This window comes from Danio rerio, chromosome 20, assembly GCF_049306965.1.
Source record: "Danio rerio strain Tuebingen ecotype United States chromosome 20, GRCz12tu, whole genome shotgun sequence".
NCBI lineage: Eukaryota > Metazoa > Chordata > Actinopteri > Cypriniformes > Danionidae > Danio > Danio rerio.
In genome coordinates this window covers 39,755,001-39,772,635 of record NC_133195.1, presented here as the reverse complement: position 1 = coordinate 39,772,635, position 17,635 = coordinate 39,755,001, and the positions used below count along the sequence as shown (strand labels likewise).

General features: G+C 32.1%; 2 protein-coding genes across 31 annotated transcripts in view; one reads left to right on the top strand and one right to left on the bottom strand.

Moving 5' to 3' along the window:
- Window positions 1-17,635, top strand: part of enah (ENAH actin regulator) — a 206,182-nt gene that overhangs the window by 125,077 nt on the left and 63,470 nt on the right. Inside the window, exon 1 of one of the 30 annotated variants that reach the window (XM_073932429.1) lies at window positions 13,625-13,857. Coding sequence (XP_073788530.1) covers window positions 13,709-13,857 — 149 coding nt within the window. The 5' untranslated portion in view covers window positions 13,625-13,708. 30 annotated transcript variants of the gene reach the window in all.
- On the bottom strand, window positions 1,515-4,517 carry LOC141379375 (uncharacterized). Its single transcript, XM_073933535.1, has 2 exons — window positions 1,958-4,517; window positions 1,515-1,899 (listed from the first exon to the last, which is right to left on the bottom strand). The coding sequence occupies exons 1-2, from the start codon at window positions 4,452-4,454 to the stop codon at window positions 1,880-1,882; spliced, it is 2,517 nt and encodes an 838-aa protein (XP_073789636.1). The 5' UTR covers window positions 4,455-4,517; the 3' UTR covers window positions 1,515-1,879.

Sequence of the window (17,635 nt, the reverse complement as noted above, 5' to 3'; positions counted from 1 at the left end):
AAATGGTGTTTATAATATATATTTTTTTGGTAAACTATCATTTTAAGCTACACAGTTTAAAAGTGTGCCTTTATATTGCTCTATTTTCCTCTGATTTGCTCTGTACTATAATGTAGGCTCTGAATCGTGCAAGAAAACCTACCTGAAGCAATGTATTTTATTAAGCTGAGGCCCATACCTCAAATGAGCCTGGCTTGTAAATATTCAGGGTTTCTGCAGTGTCTTAAAAAGTCTTTAAATGTCTTAATTCTTAAAAAGTCTTAAATTTACTGAAATATTGTATTGCAGGACTTAAATCTTTTTTGAAGAGGTCTTAATTGTCCTTTGCACCCATACGATCACCAGCAATCCATCTCAGTAAAATTTTAAGAATGTAATTTTATCATCATTTTTTTTTTTTTACTAATTGCCTTACAATTACACTGGTTTAAAAGTTCTCCATGTATTTACTGCAGAAGCTGACTTGGAGAGACTGACTTGGAGAGACTGTTGTGCATACGTTTAGTTTATTGTAGTTTTTAAAACTTTTTTTTTTTTTTTCAAGATAGGTTATGTTGAAAAAAATGTTTGTATATCAATAGAGCTCGCTTGTTTCGACCAATATTTAATTTATTTAGCTCAGAATTAACTAAACTATTATAAAAACTTTATTAAATTATTCAACAAAAGTTTGATGGGGCAAATAAAAATCTTTTCCAATTGGGCAATTATAAAAAAGCCCCTTAGCTTTTAGCCCTGTATGAGTCTAAAATTTCATTTCTAATAGTCTTAAAAATGTCTTTAAAAGTCTTAAATTTAACTTGCTGAAACCAGCAGCAACCTTGATATTGCTGGACCATCGTTTTGGGTCAAAGTTAGAGTTATTTTTATCCATATGCAACATCTGGCATCAGATGCTCACCCTCATGTTGGTCCAAACCTTTATGACTTTTTGATGGATCTTCTTGCGGATCACAAAGATAAATGAAAATGTTGCCAATATTTTGGTTCTGTTGATTTCAATTCTGATTGTATCCATGCAATAGAAATCAATAGCAACTGATTCTGTTTGGTTACCAGGAGAAAAAAAAACTGTGTGTGTATGTGTGTGTATGTGTGTGTATGTGTGTGTATGTGTGTGTATGTGTGTGTATGTGTGTGTATGTGTGTGTATGTGTGTGTATGTGTATGTGTATGTGTATGTGTGTGTGTGTGTGTGTGTGTGTGTGTGTATATATATATATATATATATATATATATATATATATATATATATATATATATATATATATATGTGTGTGTGTGTGTGTGTGTGTGTGTGTGTGTGTGTGTGTATGTATATTTACATTTACATTTACATTTAGTCATTTAGCAGACGCTTTTATCCAAAGCGACTTACAAATGAGGACAAGGAAGCAATTTACACAACTAAGAGCAACAATGAATAAGTACTAAAGGCAAGTTTCAGGTCTGTAAAGTCTAAGAAGGGAAGTGTTAGTAGTTTTTTTTTTTTTTTTTTTTTTTTTTTTTTTTTTTGTACAGTTAGTTAGTGTGATATTCAAAGAGGCAATTGCAGATTAGGAAGTGAAGTGGAGACTAAATAGTTGAGTTTTTAGTCGTTTCTTGAAAATAGCGAGTGACTCTGCTGTTCTGATGCAGTTAGGGAGTTCATTCCACCAACTGGGCAGATTGAGCGTGAGCGTTCGCGAAAGTGATTTTTTCCCTCTTTGGGATGGAACCACGAGGCGACGTTCATTCACAGAACGCAAGTTTCTGGAGGGCACATAGATCTGCAGAAGTGAGTGCAGATAAGAAGGTGCTAGGCCAGAAGTCACTTTGTAGGCAAACATCAGAGTTTTGAATTTGATGCGAGCAGCAACTGGCAGCCAGTGCAAACGGACTAGCAGCGGAGTGACATGTGCTCGTTTAGGTTCATTGAAGACAACTCGTGCTGCTGCATTCTGGAGCAGTTGAAGAGGCTTGATAGAGTTAGCTGGAAGCCCAGCTAGTAGAGAGTTGCAGTAATCCAGTTTGGAGAGAACAAGAGCTTGAACAAGGAGTTGAGCTGCATGTTCAGATAAGAAGGGTCGGATCTTTCTGATGTTATAGAGTGCAAATCTGCACGATCGAGCAGTTCTAGAAATGTGGTCAGAGAAGTTTAGTTGGTCATCAATCGTTACTCCAAGGCTTTTCACCATTTTGGATGCCGTAATGGTTGCCCCATCCATCTGGATTGAAAAGTTATGGTGTAGAGTCGGGTTGGCAGAAACTACAAGCATTTCCGTTTTTGCGAGGTTCAGCTGAAGATGATGATCTTTCATCCAGTGTGAAATATCCAACAGGCAGGCTGAGATACGAGCTGGAACCAAGGGATCATCAGGATGAAAAGAGAGGTATAGCTGGGTATCATCAGCATAGCAGTGGTAGGAGAATCCATGTCTCTGGATGACTGGTCCTAGAGATGATGTGTAGATGGAGAAGAGAAGTGGCCCAAGAACAGAGCCTTGAGGTACCCCAGTGTTTAGATGCTGTAGGTTGGACACCTCTCCCCTCCAAGACACCCTGAATGACCTGTCAGAGAGGTAAGATCTGAACCATTGTATAACAGTGCCCGCAACGCCCAGTGACTCAAGCGTAGATAGCAGGATCTGGTGGTTGACAGTGTCAAAAGCAGCTGACAAGTCCAGCAAAATGAGGACTGATGATTTAGAGTCTGCTTTAGCCAGTCTGAGATCCTCCACGACCGAGAGCAGGGCAGTCTCAGTTGAGTGGCCTTTCTTAAAGCCGGATTGCTTGTTGTCCATGAGATTGTTTTGAGTAAGAAAGTCCAGGACTTGATTGAACACTACTTTCTCCAGAATCTTGGCCATGAATGGAAGCAGGGATACTGGTCTGTAGTTTTCAAGTAGTGTATGGTCCAGGTTGGGTTTCTTTAGCAGTGGGGTTACCCTAGCCTGCTTAAATGTAGTGGGGAATAAACCAGAGTCAAGAGATGTGTTAATTATGTGAGTCAGTGTTGGTATGACTGCAGGAGAGATGGCTTGCAAGAGATGAGAGGGAATGGGATCGAGTGGACAGGTGGTTGCATGGCTAGATAGCACAAGTTTGGACACCTCAGACTCAGAGAGCTGAGAAAAAGAGGTGAGTGTGTGTGGTGTTGGTGTTGTATCTTGCGTGTTTGTTGTAGGTGCAGCAAATTGAGCACTGATTTTTGCAGTTTTGGTGCAGAAGAATGTAGCAAAGTCATCAGTAGTAAGTGTGGAGGATGCGGGTGGAGGAGGAGGATAGAGGAGGGAGGAAAATGTTTTAAAAAGTAGGCGAGGATTAGTGGCATTGTTGATTTTCAGACGGTAATACGTCTGCTTTGCAGAAGTAACCTCAGCTGAGAAAGAGGACAGAAGAGTTTGGTATGTTAAGAGATGTGCAGGATTTTTAGTTTTCCGCCAAATTCTCTCCGCAGCCCGAAGTTTTGAGCGATGCTCACGGAGAGCATCCGAGAGCCAGGGTGCAGGAGGACTGGCACGGGCTGGCCTGGCTGCAAGAGGACATAATCGGTCTAGACATGATGCTAGTGTGGAGCAGAGTGTATTAGTGGCACTGTTCGAATCAAGTGCAGTGAGTTTGCGAGATGGAGGAAGAGAGTCTGAAACAATGGTGGATAGTCTATTGGGTGAGAGAGATCGTAGGTTTCTGCGAAAGGTAACCAGTGTTGGAGTGTGTGGCGGCTCAGGAGTAATGTGGATGTTGAGAGACAGAAGGAAATGATCAGATATTTGTAGTGGAGTTACTATTGTTTGATCAGTGAAGCAGTGTCGTGTGTAAATAAGGTCTAGCTGATTACCTGATTTGTGGGTAGCAGAAGTAGGTGCTCTTTTTAGGTCAAAAGAGGCAAGCAAAGTCTGAAAGTCTGCAGCTTGCGGTTTGTCAACGTAAATGTTGAAGTCACCTAGCACCAATAAGGGAGTGGCAAAATTAGAAAAAGATGAGAGAAGAACATCCAGTTCATCTAGGAAGTGACCTAATTTACCTGGTGGGCGGTAGATGACAACCACATTTATGTAGAAGGGGTGGATAATGGTGACTGCATGGAATTCAAAGGAGCTGATTGTTGGCAGGGACGGTATCAGAGTAAATTTCCATTCTTTGGAAATTAGTAGTCCAGTCCTACCCCCTCTCCCTGTCTGACGAGGAGTGTGGGAAAAAGAGAAATTAGCAGAAAGAGTAGCATGTGTAGCAGTGTCCTCCGGCCTCAACCAGGTCTCAGTTAGAGCCATGAGATTATAGTCAGAATATGTAGCTATGGAGGTAATAAAATCAGCCTTGTTAACAGCTGATTGACAATTCCAGAGGCCCACGGAGAGAGAGAGTTGTGAAATAGTAGATACATGTATTGAACGAAGGTTGTGAGGATTACGCCTGCAGCGCACCTCCCGTGTTTTGCGAGTGTTAGTAACAACAGGAATTAGAAAACACATAATAAAAGTGCACTGACAACAAAAAAAAATAAGTGTAAAGTAAAACAATAAAGTAAAGTACTCAAGTGCTTTGCCGGTGTCTTTGCTCGGTGGAGTCGCGCAGGTAGAGTCGATGGTCTTTACCCTCGTCGGTCTTCACACGAGGCTGCCGCGACCGCTGCCGCGGTGAACTAGTTGTTTATATAACCCCAAAGCACTAGCTGATTGAATTCAGCTGGACACGCCTCGAGAGTCAAAACAAGGGCCGAAACTGAGGCGGACGACGCGAAACCGCGTCTGCGTTCGCTACACAAGCTCTTATAGTAACCAAGGAAACAGTGGCTAAACAACTTCTAGTATTATACACAACTGAAAGCAAGTTTAAATGTCCTACAACTTTACACAAACAGCTGGAAACAAGTCCTCAAACCATACACAACAACTAAAACAAATCTTAAATGTACTTACAGGCTGCTGGTCTAGATGCTGCTAAAGTGCTTCTCCTGCCGACTAATGCTAGCGTGCTCACTATATAGTGGTATATATATACTGTGTGTGTGTGTGTGTGTATATATATATATATGTGTGTGTGTGTGTGTGTGTGTTTATGTATATATATATATATGTGTGTGTGTGTGTGTGTGTGTGTGTGTGTGTGTGTGTGTGTGTGTGTGTGTGTGTGTTTTATGTATATATATACTGTGTGTGTGTGTGTGTGTGTGTGTGTGTATATATATATATATATATATATATATATATATATATATATATATATATATATATATATATATATATATATTAGGGGTGTAACGATTTATCGTTGTACGATTTATTGCGATGCAAAAATGTCTCGATATGCATCGTGGCGTTATGACGATTTGATTACGATATGACGTCCGTTTTCTCTTATTAGTTGAGCTGTTTGCACGTGAGCTACGTTCCACCTGCTGTCGCACGTGAGTTCAGATTGCAGCAGCAGTAATGTTAGCAGACCAAGATGAGTGGAGTTGAAATTAAGGATGGCCCATCCTCTCAAAATCAGACGTCTGGCAACATTTCGGTTGTACAGTCATTGCTTGAGACTCGTCCGCTTTTTGACACGCATACTGGGTCACACATCCTAAGTTTTAAAGTCTTCACAGTGATTTACATACTTTGCACAGCGACAGGGATACCTCCTAATGGTGTTGAAAGAGTCACATACTGTATTTATAAGGTACAATTCACCCTAAAATATCATTCTGTCTTCATATAATGATGTATTGGCGGCCGCAAAATCACACATGACGTGAGCTGTTACTACAGAGGGCGGACTATGATAGACGCGCGCGTATGGCAAGCCGTTTTAGCATTTAAACCTTTGATCTGACTATCCATAAATATATTTAGAGATATCTCTAATTATATTTTAACTAGTCATAATTATAATTCGACTAGTCAAAATATAATTAGAGATATCTCTAAATGAATTTAATTAAATATGAATTAAATATATTTATGGATAGTCAGAACAAAGGTTTAAATGCTAAAACGGCTTGCCATATGCGCGTCTGCTTCAGTGAACAGAACCAGCAGGTTGTGACTACATAAACAACATTCAGTTTGTGGAACAGAGTGATCTTTCAGGAGCCGCGTGGGAAGTATGAACAGCACTTAGCAGTGGAAATGAAACCGAAAACGTGCACATTATTTAAACAATCATATCGCATTTTAGAGTTATGATTACGACGAGCATTAACCCTTTAAAGCTAAATTTGAGTACAGAGGTACACAAAAATGCACGTCAACATGATACACTTGATAGCGCCGACATCAGCGACGCCGAAGAAATAGTAAACCTGCCTAAACTGCTGAAAAGAGTCATGACTGTCCTGTGTAATGAAAAGACGGCCACCCTGTCACTCATCATGCCCAACATGAAGACAGCCATCCATAAAAACCTCTCAGACAGATACACATCAGTTCAGGATTATCTTATAAAACTGCTGATTACCTGGAAATGTGGATTTTTTTTGCACACACAAAAAACGCAAGTGACCAAGCAAAGCCTTAAGCTCTTACTGTTAAGTTCAATTGAATAGAAAGCTTATTTTTTTTGCACCTTTACTTAAATTGTTCCTTAATTTTGTCTCTGTCATTTCAATAATATTTTTTAAGAAGTTTTTAAATTGTTTTATTTTCCAGAGACAGGCCTGTTTAATATATTTTCTAAAAGAAGGTTCAGTTTAACAAGTTGAAACAAAAGAAATACATAAAAAATAGTTTACTTGGTAAAATTTGCATTTCAGTTAAATTTTCAATTTTTATTCCAAATATCGTGATACATATCGAATCGTGAACACTATATCGTGATACACATCGTATCGTGAGCTGAGTATATCGTTACACCCCTAATAAATATATATATATATATATATATATATATATATATATATATATATATATATATATATATATATATATATATATATATATATATATTATTATAAAATTCATATTCCAAAAAAAAAATAAAATCCTCTTCATCAGTGAAACATCACAAGCATGAGTGACTGATGACAAAATTTTCATCTTTTGCTCGACCATTCCATTTGCAAATTTCCTCAATCCCAGTATGGCCAATTTGAATTTGATTTTGGTTAATGTCAATCTAAAACACCATGTTGAAATATGTTGATTTTGACAGCTTACAGATTTTCCCTAATCAAACCACTTAACCTCTTCAGCCTCTTTAGCCGGGATTTAACAGCACAGCCATGCCAAGTTTATCAGGAGAAGTCATTAAATGTCTGAAACAGATTGTCCATAATGATCCAAACTGCTCTCTTCTTTTCTCAGTGAAACGTGTGCTTGTTTTAGCTCTGTGTGCTGAGTCAGTCTTTTTCGTCCTTTAGCAGCCAATCTCACTTTCTCAGTCTTGCTTGTTCTGTAGGCTTTTTTTTTCTCCATTTGATTTTTCCCTATGTCAATTCTTCTTTCTGTCAGATGATGCATTTGCTATAATGAAACTACTTTGACAGTAACCTGTGAAGATATCGGTTATCTTACCAAAAGTTGCATTGTATAGACTATCATTCAAAAGGATGCTTTAACCTTGGTAGGTTATTTAAGAAGTACTAAGAAAGGATTGTTTACTTTGTGCACAGTGTTTTGCTACAAATGGCAGAGCTGTTTCCAAGCAGAGCTGCTTTTATTAGGCAGCGCTGCATTAAAAAGCTGCCCTCCAACAGTTTTGCAGCACATTCCCGCCATTGCTGCACATTCCCACCCCAAAGCTGAAGTGAGATCAGCTGATGCTATTTAGCATCTCTGAGGTAATTAACAATACTGAAAACATCAACAACTCAAACAAACAGCTGATCTAGGGCTAGCAGTTGTACTTGTTTTACAAAGAGTTTTCATGTTTTGTTTATATATTTGAGGTTATATCAAGTTCAAGTTGAGGAATGTAATGTCTTGTCTCACAGGACAACAGTGCTACTTAACTAATCATAAATAGAAACACAACACTTTACATAAGAGCTATTAAAAAAAACCTATGCAAAACTAATGTACACTATAAGATACGTATCTATACACATAAGACAGACTATACAGTATTTTTACATGAGGATGCACTGTGTGAATAGTGTAACTAGATGGACAAACCATTTTGAGCAAACTGTAGAAACTATTTGGTAACAATTTTTTGGTCCAAGTTTTAGGTTTCTTGCAATATAATTGCTAGTTAAAGTAAAGTTTTGAATAAGATAATGTCCCGTTTTAAAATGGTATATTTTTGTTTTATTTTATAGGATTTATTATTTCATAAGATTTGTAACTAAATAACCTATTCTACCAATTCTTTTTCATGATTTATTTAATTTTATTTTATATTATTTTTCAGTTTTACATGTAAAATAAAAACTACAGTACATCACTTGTTAAACTATATGTTTGTCTCTTATCTTGAAATTATAGAAGCCCTATGTATTTATTTTTTTATTTTTTTTTATTTTATTTATCTATTTTATTTTGTTATTTTACATGTAAAATAGAAAGTACATCACTGGTTAAACTATATGTGTGTCTCTGTGATCTTTATCATTAATCACATTAATCTTTATTATTTTATTTTTTATATATTATTATTGTTTATATATAAATTTAATATTCATAGCTGGTTAAACTGTTTGTGGGTCTGTGATCTTCGAATAAAAGAAGCCTTTATGTATTTATTATGATTTTATTTATTTTATTTTATTTTATATAATTTATTTAATTTCATATATTTATTTTACTATTATTTTGTTATTTTTATTTATATTTTTTTATTATTTTGTATGTTTTATTTTATTTTACATGTGGAATAGAAAGTACATATGTGAGTTTCTGATCTTGGAATTATAGAAGCCTTTATATATTTATTTAATTAATTTTTTATATAATTTTTTTTCTTTTCTTTTATATTTTCTTTTTTTATTTTATTCATTTATTTTATTATTTTTTCATTTTGTTATTTGTATTTTATAAATATGCTTTGTTTTATTTTACTTGTAGAATAGAAAGTACATTGCTGGTTAAACTATATGTGAGTCTCTGTGATCTTGGAATTATAGAAGCCTTTATGTATTTATTATTTTATTTATTTTTATCTTATTTTTTAATTGCATTTTAAATTTAACATTATTTGATTTAATAATAGAATAGAGTGTACATCACTGGTTAAACTGTGTATTTCTGTGAATTATACTATTTTCTTGGAAATAGAAGCCTTTATATATTATTGCATTCACTTATGTCTTATTTTTTATTATTTTTATTTAATTTATTATAGTTTTATTTTATTTTACATGTAGAATAGAAACTACACCAGTGGTTTATCTATCTATCTATCTATCTATCTATCTATCTATCTATCTATCTATCTATCTATCTATCTATCTATCTATCTATCTATCTATCTATCTATCTATCTATCTATCTATCTATCTATCTATCTATCTATCTATCTATCTATCTATCTATCTATCTATCTATCTATCTATCTATCTATCTCTGTCTGTCTGTCTGTCTGTCTGTCTGTCTGTCTGTCTGTCTGTCGGTCGGTCTGATGCTGCATATGATAACACGCAACATTTCTTTTGACTCATGTGAGCTTGCTTTAATAACATCCCATTTAACCGGTTCACTGACCTGCTCACAATCCAGTCAGAATCCGTTTAGAGCTGGAGAACTAATCGCTTGCTACTTCATCTTTAAATTATGCAGCCCTTGACTGTAATTTTCCCATTTGCAGAGCCACAAGTGTGGAATTAATTGGAAGGCTTGTGCTGGTGTTGTGCGACACATATGAGTGATAAGGGAATTTGTGTGTTGTATTTACAGCAAGGTGTGTTAATGAGGCTGTGCGTCAAAAGAGGCTTGTCCCCCCCCCCCCCCCCCCCAAATGTTGTTGTAAAACATCAGAAACAGGTGGCGTCTCAATCTTGAAGTGATTGTTCAGCCTTTAGGCATGATTAAAGGTGCTCGCTGAAAAAAACAGCCTTAATACTATTGCTCATATAGGTTTACATTTGAACAATCCATGTAAATCAGTTTTTCTCTATTACTACAATGTAACTTAGCTTTTTTTCCAGACCAACCATGACTGATTGCTTTCAGTTTCTTTTTTGCAATTTACAAGTTAAAAAATGGTTATTTGTTGTGGCTTATTTCAGTGTTAAAGAAAATATTTCACATGTTCAAATGAAAATCATCTTAGTTAAATGCTGTTTAAATACTTTTTTCTTTTGTAGAACAAAAATTGAGATATTTTGAATTGATTTGCGCTTATTGACTTTTTCATTGACCAAACTAATCTTCAAAAACTGTAGAGTAAAATATTATTGCTGCTTTATATATTTAGTTGAATCAAATTAATTTTTCTAGTCATCTCAACTAACATTAATCAAACTGACTTTAACTTAAAATATTAAGTTCAACTTTATATAACTTTCATGAAAATTTGATGTATTAAAATGAAAATCCTCTTATGTTATTATACTGTTTAAATACATTTTCATGATTAAAACAAAAAAAAAAAAAACATATTCCGAATTGTTTTGTACTTTTTTTGTTTTTATTGTGGGGATGCACAACATATCGGTGGCTATATCGTTATCGTCCGATGTCAAAGTTAGGCCGATATCTTTAAGCTAATAATTATACAGAACTACCTGCCTCGCACATGCGGAGGTGGAACGTGTTCAGACAATAGAGCTTTCCTTACATTGTTTATTCCTTCAAAGCCCATCCTTTTTTGTGTGGTTTAAATCGGCGTAGAAAAAATATTACGTGTAAACATAGCAGCTATTCACATGTACTAACCACTCGTTAGGTTGTTTGTATTCTAAAATGAATATTTGTTCTCACCATGTGTTGATGTGAGATTGTATTCAGTTTGATCTGCACACTTATTATGATTATAACAATCACTCGTGATGGGTATTAACATGTTTACTCAAGCGATGTCTGATTAACAAAAATAATCTAAAACAACAAATGTAGGCAAATTTATGCCGTATTTTCTAAAGTAATGCTATCTGTATTTACTTGTACGCCTCTCACACCTCTCAAATAGCCTTTTCGACATTGCATATTAATGAATTTAATATGATTTTTTTTCTTTTTTAATTATTACCCAAATGATGTTTAACAGAGCAAGGACATTTTCCCAGTATGTCTGATAATATTTTTTCTTCTGGAGAAAGTCTTATTTTCTTTATTTTGGCTTGAATAAAAGCAGTTTTTATTTTTTTAAACATCATTTTAGGGACAAAATTATTAGCCTCTTTAAGCTTTATTTTTTTTAATAGTCTACAGAACAAACCATCATTATACAATAACCTGCCTAGTTAACCTAATTAACCTAGTTAAGCCTTTAAATGTCACTTTAAGCTGTATAGAAGTGTCTTGAAAAATATTTAGTCAAATATTATTTACTGTCTTCATTTCAAAGATAAAATAAATCAGTTATTAGAAATATGCTTTTAAAATTATTTTGTTTAGAAAAAAATCTTCTCTCCGATAAACAAAAATTGGTGAAAAAATAGGGGGGCTAATAATTCTTACCTCTACTGTATGTACATTACTCTGCTTTTCTTAATCTATTTATTTAACTTGTTTGTTTGTTAAGTCCCATTTAGTTATTTAGTCCTATTGCATGTTAATTTGCTTAGTGCAGAAAAGAAAACTTTTATAAAGTTTTAAAAATAAAATAATTTGTTCACATTTTGTACTATTTATTTATCGGCTGTAGTATATCGGCTATCGGCCTCCAAATCTCAAGAGTTATTGGTTATCCATGTTGGCCAAAACATCCATTTCGGTGCATTCCTATTTTTTTGTAATGTCTAAAATGCAATGTTATTGCTGCCTTATTTATTGTTGTTGAATCAAGTAAACTTTTCTAGTCATCTCAACTTCCATCAATCAAACTGACTTGAGTTCAACTGTTAGGTTTTACACCTGGTAAAATTATTTCAGGTTTAAAAACTGGCTTTTTGTGCCTAATTTCCATGTTAAAGAGAAATCTGATTTGTTACAATAAAAATCTTTTAATTTATCAAGCTGTTTAAAGATCTCCTTTTTTTAAAAAGGTTTAGGTGAATCAAATGAACCTTTCTATTCATCTCAACTTGCATCAATCAAGATTTTAACTTAAAATATTCAGGTTACATGTGATGAAACACATTTAAAATGATTTTGGAACACATTTCTTCAGGTTTCATGTAGAAAAAAGTGTGTTATGTGAAGCTCATGGTTTGTCCCAGAGGGTGGTTAGGCAGCTTTGACTGGTATTTTATCAATCCATTTGGTGCAAAATTAGATGAAATATTAATAAAGCATATGTTTACATATTTTAGTGATTGGTTAGTATTTAGTAGTTTAGTGGTATAGCATGTAGTTTATATAAGTGCTGTAACAATGTGGGAAGCAGTAGTTTGGTTTTCTTAGTTTATCACAATGCCCTCTTGTTGAGGTCTAAAAGTGTGGTGTGAATTTTTAGACGTGATTCAGCTCTGTGAAATTAAAGCTTGCTAGTGTATTTGCAGCAAATATTTGTTGGTGACATCATCCAGTAACTTGATTTTGAGCCCATTACTGGGTCCTGTGGTGTTTTAGAGGCTTTGTATCTCCCTGTCAGATGTCTTGCATAGCCCTGAGGAGAAAGTTTATTTGTCTCAATTTCTGAAATGGATATCTAAAATATTAAAAATTTTAGAAATACCACCCTGTGACACTTAACCAGCATATACATAAATTACAAGAGTTTATTATTTATTTGCTTTATTTAATGTATTTTATATATTTTCTTTATTTTCTTTCTTTATTTACTTATTACTTATTTTTTATTTACTTCCATTTTCTTATGTATTTATTTACTTATGTATTGTTTAATGTTTTATTTACTTATGTATTTATTTTATTGGTTTATTGGTTTATTAGTCATACTCAACCAATCTAGATTAAAGGAATGATGAGATTATTTATTTATTTATTTATTTATTTATTTATAATTTGGTTTTCAATTAATATTCCTTCTGTTTGTATTTTATTTATTTATTTACATACATATTCATTAACATATGTATTTATTGTATTGATTGATTTATTTATTGTCTGATTGATTTTAAAATATGATTTATTCTTTATATTTTGTTTATTTATTTGATTTAAATTTATATTTATTGATTTATTTACTTATTTATTAATGTGTTTATTTATTTTCAAAAAAATAAGTATTTTATTTTTTTTATTTATTTTACATTCTTATTTATTTATATGTATTTTGCAGATAAACTATTTTGTAAGAAACAATTATTTTAAAACCAATTGTTTATTCAGTTAACCCTTTGATCTTTGTTGAACTTGATATTTATCGGATATACAGAGGATTGTATTAGTCAATATTATGTTGCGGCATGTTTATCTTCTATTTAATAACCAATGAAGCTAGCATGACAATAAACAAAAGCATAAACACTATCAGACCTCAAAAGAGTTAACCCTACAAATACACGCAAGTCTTTCTCCACCCTCTCTGATCATAATAGTTGTGATGCCATTGTAACATTGACCGCTTTACCCTTCGCCCATCCAGACCAATGAATAATTGATCAGGTCCGGAAAGTGCAATAAGTGAACCACATCCTGTCGGTGGATGTTGTGGCAGAGGTTTCTACCATTACTGGACAGTCAGCCTATTGGTTCGGTCTGGTGTTGTTTTACCAGATCTGCGTTTGCTTGAAAATATGAGCAAGGTGGACATGCTGCTTTCTCTGGGGTCTGGTTCAGTTCTTGATGGCAGTTTAGGGACGGATGTGAATGGAAAACACCAGGATGGACTTTTACAGTATTTCTGCTGTCAGAGGAGACTCGCTACTTCTCTTCTCTCATGTAGGTGTTGTTCGGAATTTTTAGCTTGGTCTGTAAACAACCCATTAATGGATAGGAAGTTGATTGAAGCTAAAATGTGTCTATTTTTGTTTTCTTGTTTTCACAGATAGATCTGTAATTAGCATGTAAGTAGTGTTGTGTGAATTCTCAGTCATCTTAGTGCTAATTTAGGATGCCATGGTGGAGATAGTAGATGTGAAATTAATTCCGAAAGTGATAATGAAGGATCTTTGGGTTTTTTCCTTTTTAAATAAGACAATACAAAATTATGAATAATGCATTTTTATATTTATGCATTATTTTATTGTAATGGTAACAGTTGCATGTACTTTTTATTATAATAAAAAAGAAAATATGCATCATTACATGGTATACATGGTAGTAATACATGATTGATATTAGTTTTTAAATGCACAGTTTTACAGTATATATGTCTGAAATATAATATATCATAGGATAACTTTTATTTTATGATCATTTTTTCAGTGGTTGAACTTGAACATGTAATATATAATAAACATTGAAAAGAATAATAAGCCTATTTTAATATATTTTATTATTATTATTTAAGTTTTTTATTTTATTAAGATAGTTTATTACTTTTTTTTATAAAATATATATTTTTAATAAAATTAAAAAAATATATTTTTAATTTTATGCATTTTATTGTTATTATTTTATTTCTAATAATCATTTTATTATTATTATTTAGTTGTTTTAATTTAAATTAAATTAATTTTCTTTTTATTAAATCTGCATACATTTTATTTTATATTTTATTATAAAATATTTTATAAAAAAAAAAATTTATTTTATTTTATTTTTTTAGTAGAATATGACGTACATTAGAGGTTATGCTATTATCAGTGTGTGGTCTAATGGCTGTACATTACCACAAAGAGGATCAGTTTATTTTATTATATTTTATTTTTATTATTATTATTATTATTATTATTATTATTAAAATATGTTTTACCTTTTTTCAATTTAAAATAAATGTTTTCTTTTGTTTATTTAAATTTTATTATTAATGTTATGTATTTGAATATAATTTTATTTTTAATAATTTATTATTGATACAAGTTATTTGTTTTTATTTTAATTTTAATTTAATTGTCTTTTTTCATTAAACTTTACATAAATTTTATTTGACATTTTAATTTAAATCTTTCCTTTTTTCTTTTTTTCTTTTCTTTTTTTTCTTTTTATTTTTTAGTCTAATAGGAAGTACATTGGAGGTTATGCTATCATCAGTGTGTGATCTAATGGCTGTACATTACCAAACTTGAAGGAGGATCAGTTTATATTAAAGTTGACACTGAGTGCTTCTGGACCAGAGCCAGCCTTTAGAGTGCTGTTCAGATTAGCCGGGTTAAATGGGCCAAGTGTACTTGCCTTTGTGTGTGAGTTTCAAATCGCACTTGAAAATCTCTATAAAGTGCCCATAATAACCAATCAAGGTAATATTTGCACCATTTGACTTTGGTCTCCGGAGAAGCTTAATCTGCTGACTCTTTGGATATCATCAGTTCTTGATCATTTGTGATTAGCTTATCGCAATGTAAAAGATTTAGCTACTTTTTTTTTGGCTATTCCTACTTTTTTTTAATTTAATTTTATTTTTGATGTTATTTAATCTAAAGAATACATCCAAAATACCCTTAAATGTTTTTAATAAATTATATATATTTTTCAAATCAGTTTAGATCAATTTATCTATGTGGATTTTTGATTACATATTTTTAAAGTCATTTATTTCTCCATCATTAAGCTAAAAATCTCCACATTCTTTCAGGCTGTTTGCCTTTTTATTCAGAATTATGTAGTGATGGCCAAAACCTCCTCTTTAAAAACAAAGCTGACTAATACATGTAAATAAAGTAAATAAGAATTTTAACCTGACTTTTTACTTATAATAAATACTAATGGGCGCAAATTTAATGGCCCATTCGCATATTTAAACTTGACATTTTAGAAACCCTGTGATGCAGAAATATTTGCAACTTTTAAAGTAATTAGTCAACTGTGGAAGTAACAAATGTTAACTTTTACTTTACCCTTTTCACCTGCAGTGTCTTTGCCTTAAAGGAAGGAGACAAATTGAGGGCTCTTGCTTATATAACAAGGCCTTTTACATTCACATTAAGGCAGGCGTAGGTGTGTTTAATGTGTTAGAGACACAAAGAACATTTGAGAAGATAAATTGCGGAGTGGGTTTCACAAACATGGACAATCACGAACTGTTTGCTTTATGTGACGGGGGTAAACACTGTAATGTTAGATTAGTTTTGACAGATTGACTTGATTTGTGCTTGGCTTGTCCAGATGGCTCAGCTCTAATGTCAGATTTTTTCATGGAGTCTGTGCTGTAGGGAAACTTCTGCATTCAGACTTGCCTTAATCTTGTTAATGTGTTCTGCAAGCCTTTTTGTTTCTGTTTGTGGTTAAAATGTACTTTGATGCAAGTTTCATATAGGATAATATATGCTTTGCTTAGTTTTGTGTTTGGTAAATTTGGTGTGTTAGATTATCTTATGTATATGTTTTTGTTATGTTTTTATTTTGTTTTATTTATTTATTATTTTTAGTTGTGTGTTTTGTTTTGTTGTATCTTTGATTTTTTTTTTTCCTGTTTTTGTAGTTTTGTTATTTTTTTGGTTTGTTTTATTTTGCTAGACATTTGTTTTGTGTTGTGTTTTTTCCCCTTTTCTAGTTTTCTTGCATTTTTTTTTTGTTTGTTTTATTTTATTAATCTTTGTTTTATGGTCTTTTGTTATGCTTTTGTGTTTAATGTTATGGTTTCAGTTTTGTTGAATTTTGTTTTGTTTAAATCTTTGTTTTGTTTAACAAACTTTGCATTTTATGTTTGTTTTTTTAAAGTAAAATGTTGCATTGTTTAATTTATCATGATTTGTTATTGTGTATTTTTGTTTAATTTTTTATTTAATTGTTTAATTGTATTTTTGTTGTGTGTGTTTTTTTTTTTATTTAAAACAATTCTCCTTTTTGTAGTTTTGTAGCATTTTTTGTTTTATTGTGTTATTCTTTGTTTTATGGAGCTGTTATGCTTTAATTTTGTGGTTTCCGTTTTGTTTAATTTCGTTTTGTTTATATTTTTGTTTTATTTCACAAATTTTGCGTTTTAAGTTGTTTTGTTTTGTTTTAAGTTAAATGTTGCATATTTTAATTTATTATGTTTTGTTTGTGTATTTTGTTTTAGATTTTTTACTTTATTTTTATTGTATTTTTGATGTGTGTTGTGTTTTTTTAATATTTAAAACAATTCTCCTTTTTGTAGTTTTGTTGCTTTTTTGTTTGTTTTGTTTTGTTATTCTTCGTTTTATAGTGTTTTTAATGCTTTGTTAATGTAATGTTTTCTGTTTGGTTTCGTTTTGTTCAGATTTCTGTTTTGTTTCACATAAGTTTTATGTTAATTGTTGCTTTATTTAAATGATGTTTTTATTTTGTCTATTTAGTTTGATATGTTTTTGTTTTATGTAATCGCTTTTTGTGGTGTATTTTGTTTTACATTTAAATTTGATACTTGTGTATTTCACATTATTGTTTTGTTTAATGTTGCTTTATTTTTATTTTTTTTACTAGTTGATTTTGTTTGTTTTATGTAAATGTTTTATTTTTGTTGTGTGTGTATTTTATGTTTTCAATGACATTTTATGCTTTTTATTTGTTATGTATTTCATATAGTATTGTTTTATGTTAAATGTTTTTTAATATTTTATTTAATTTTAAAGTTTTGTGTTTTAATATATTTTGGCATTTCG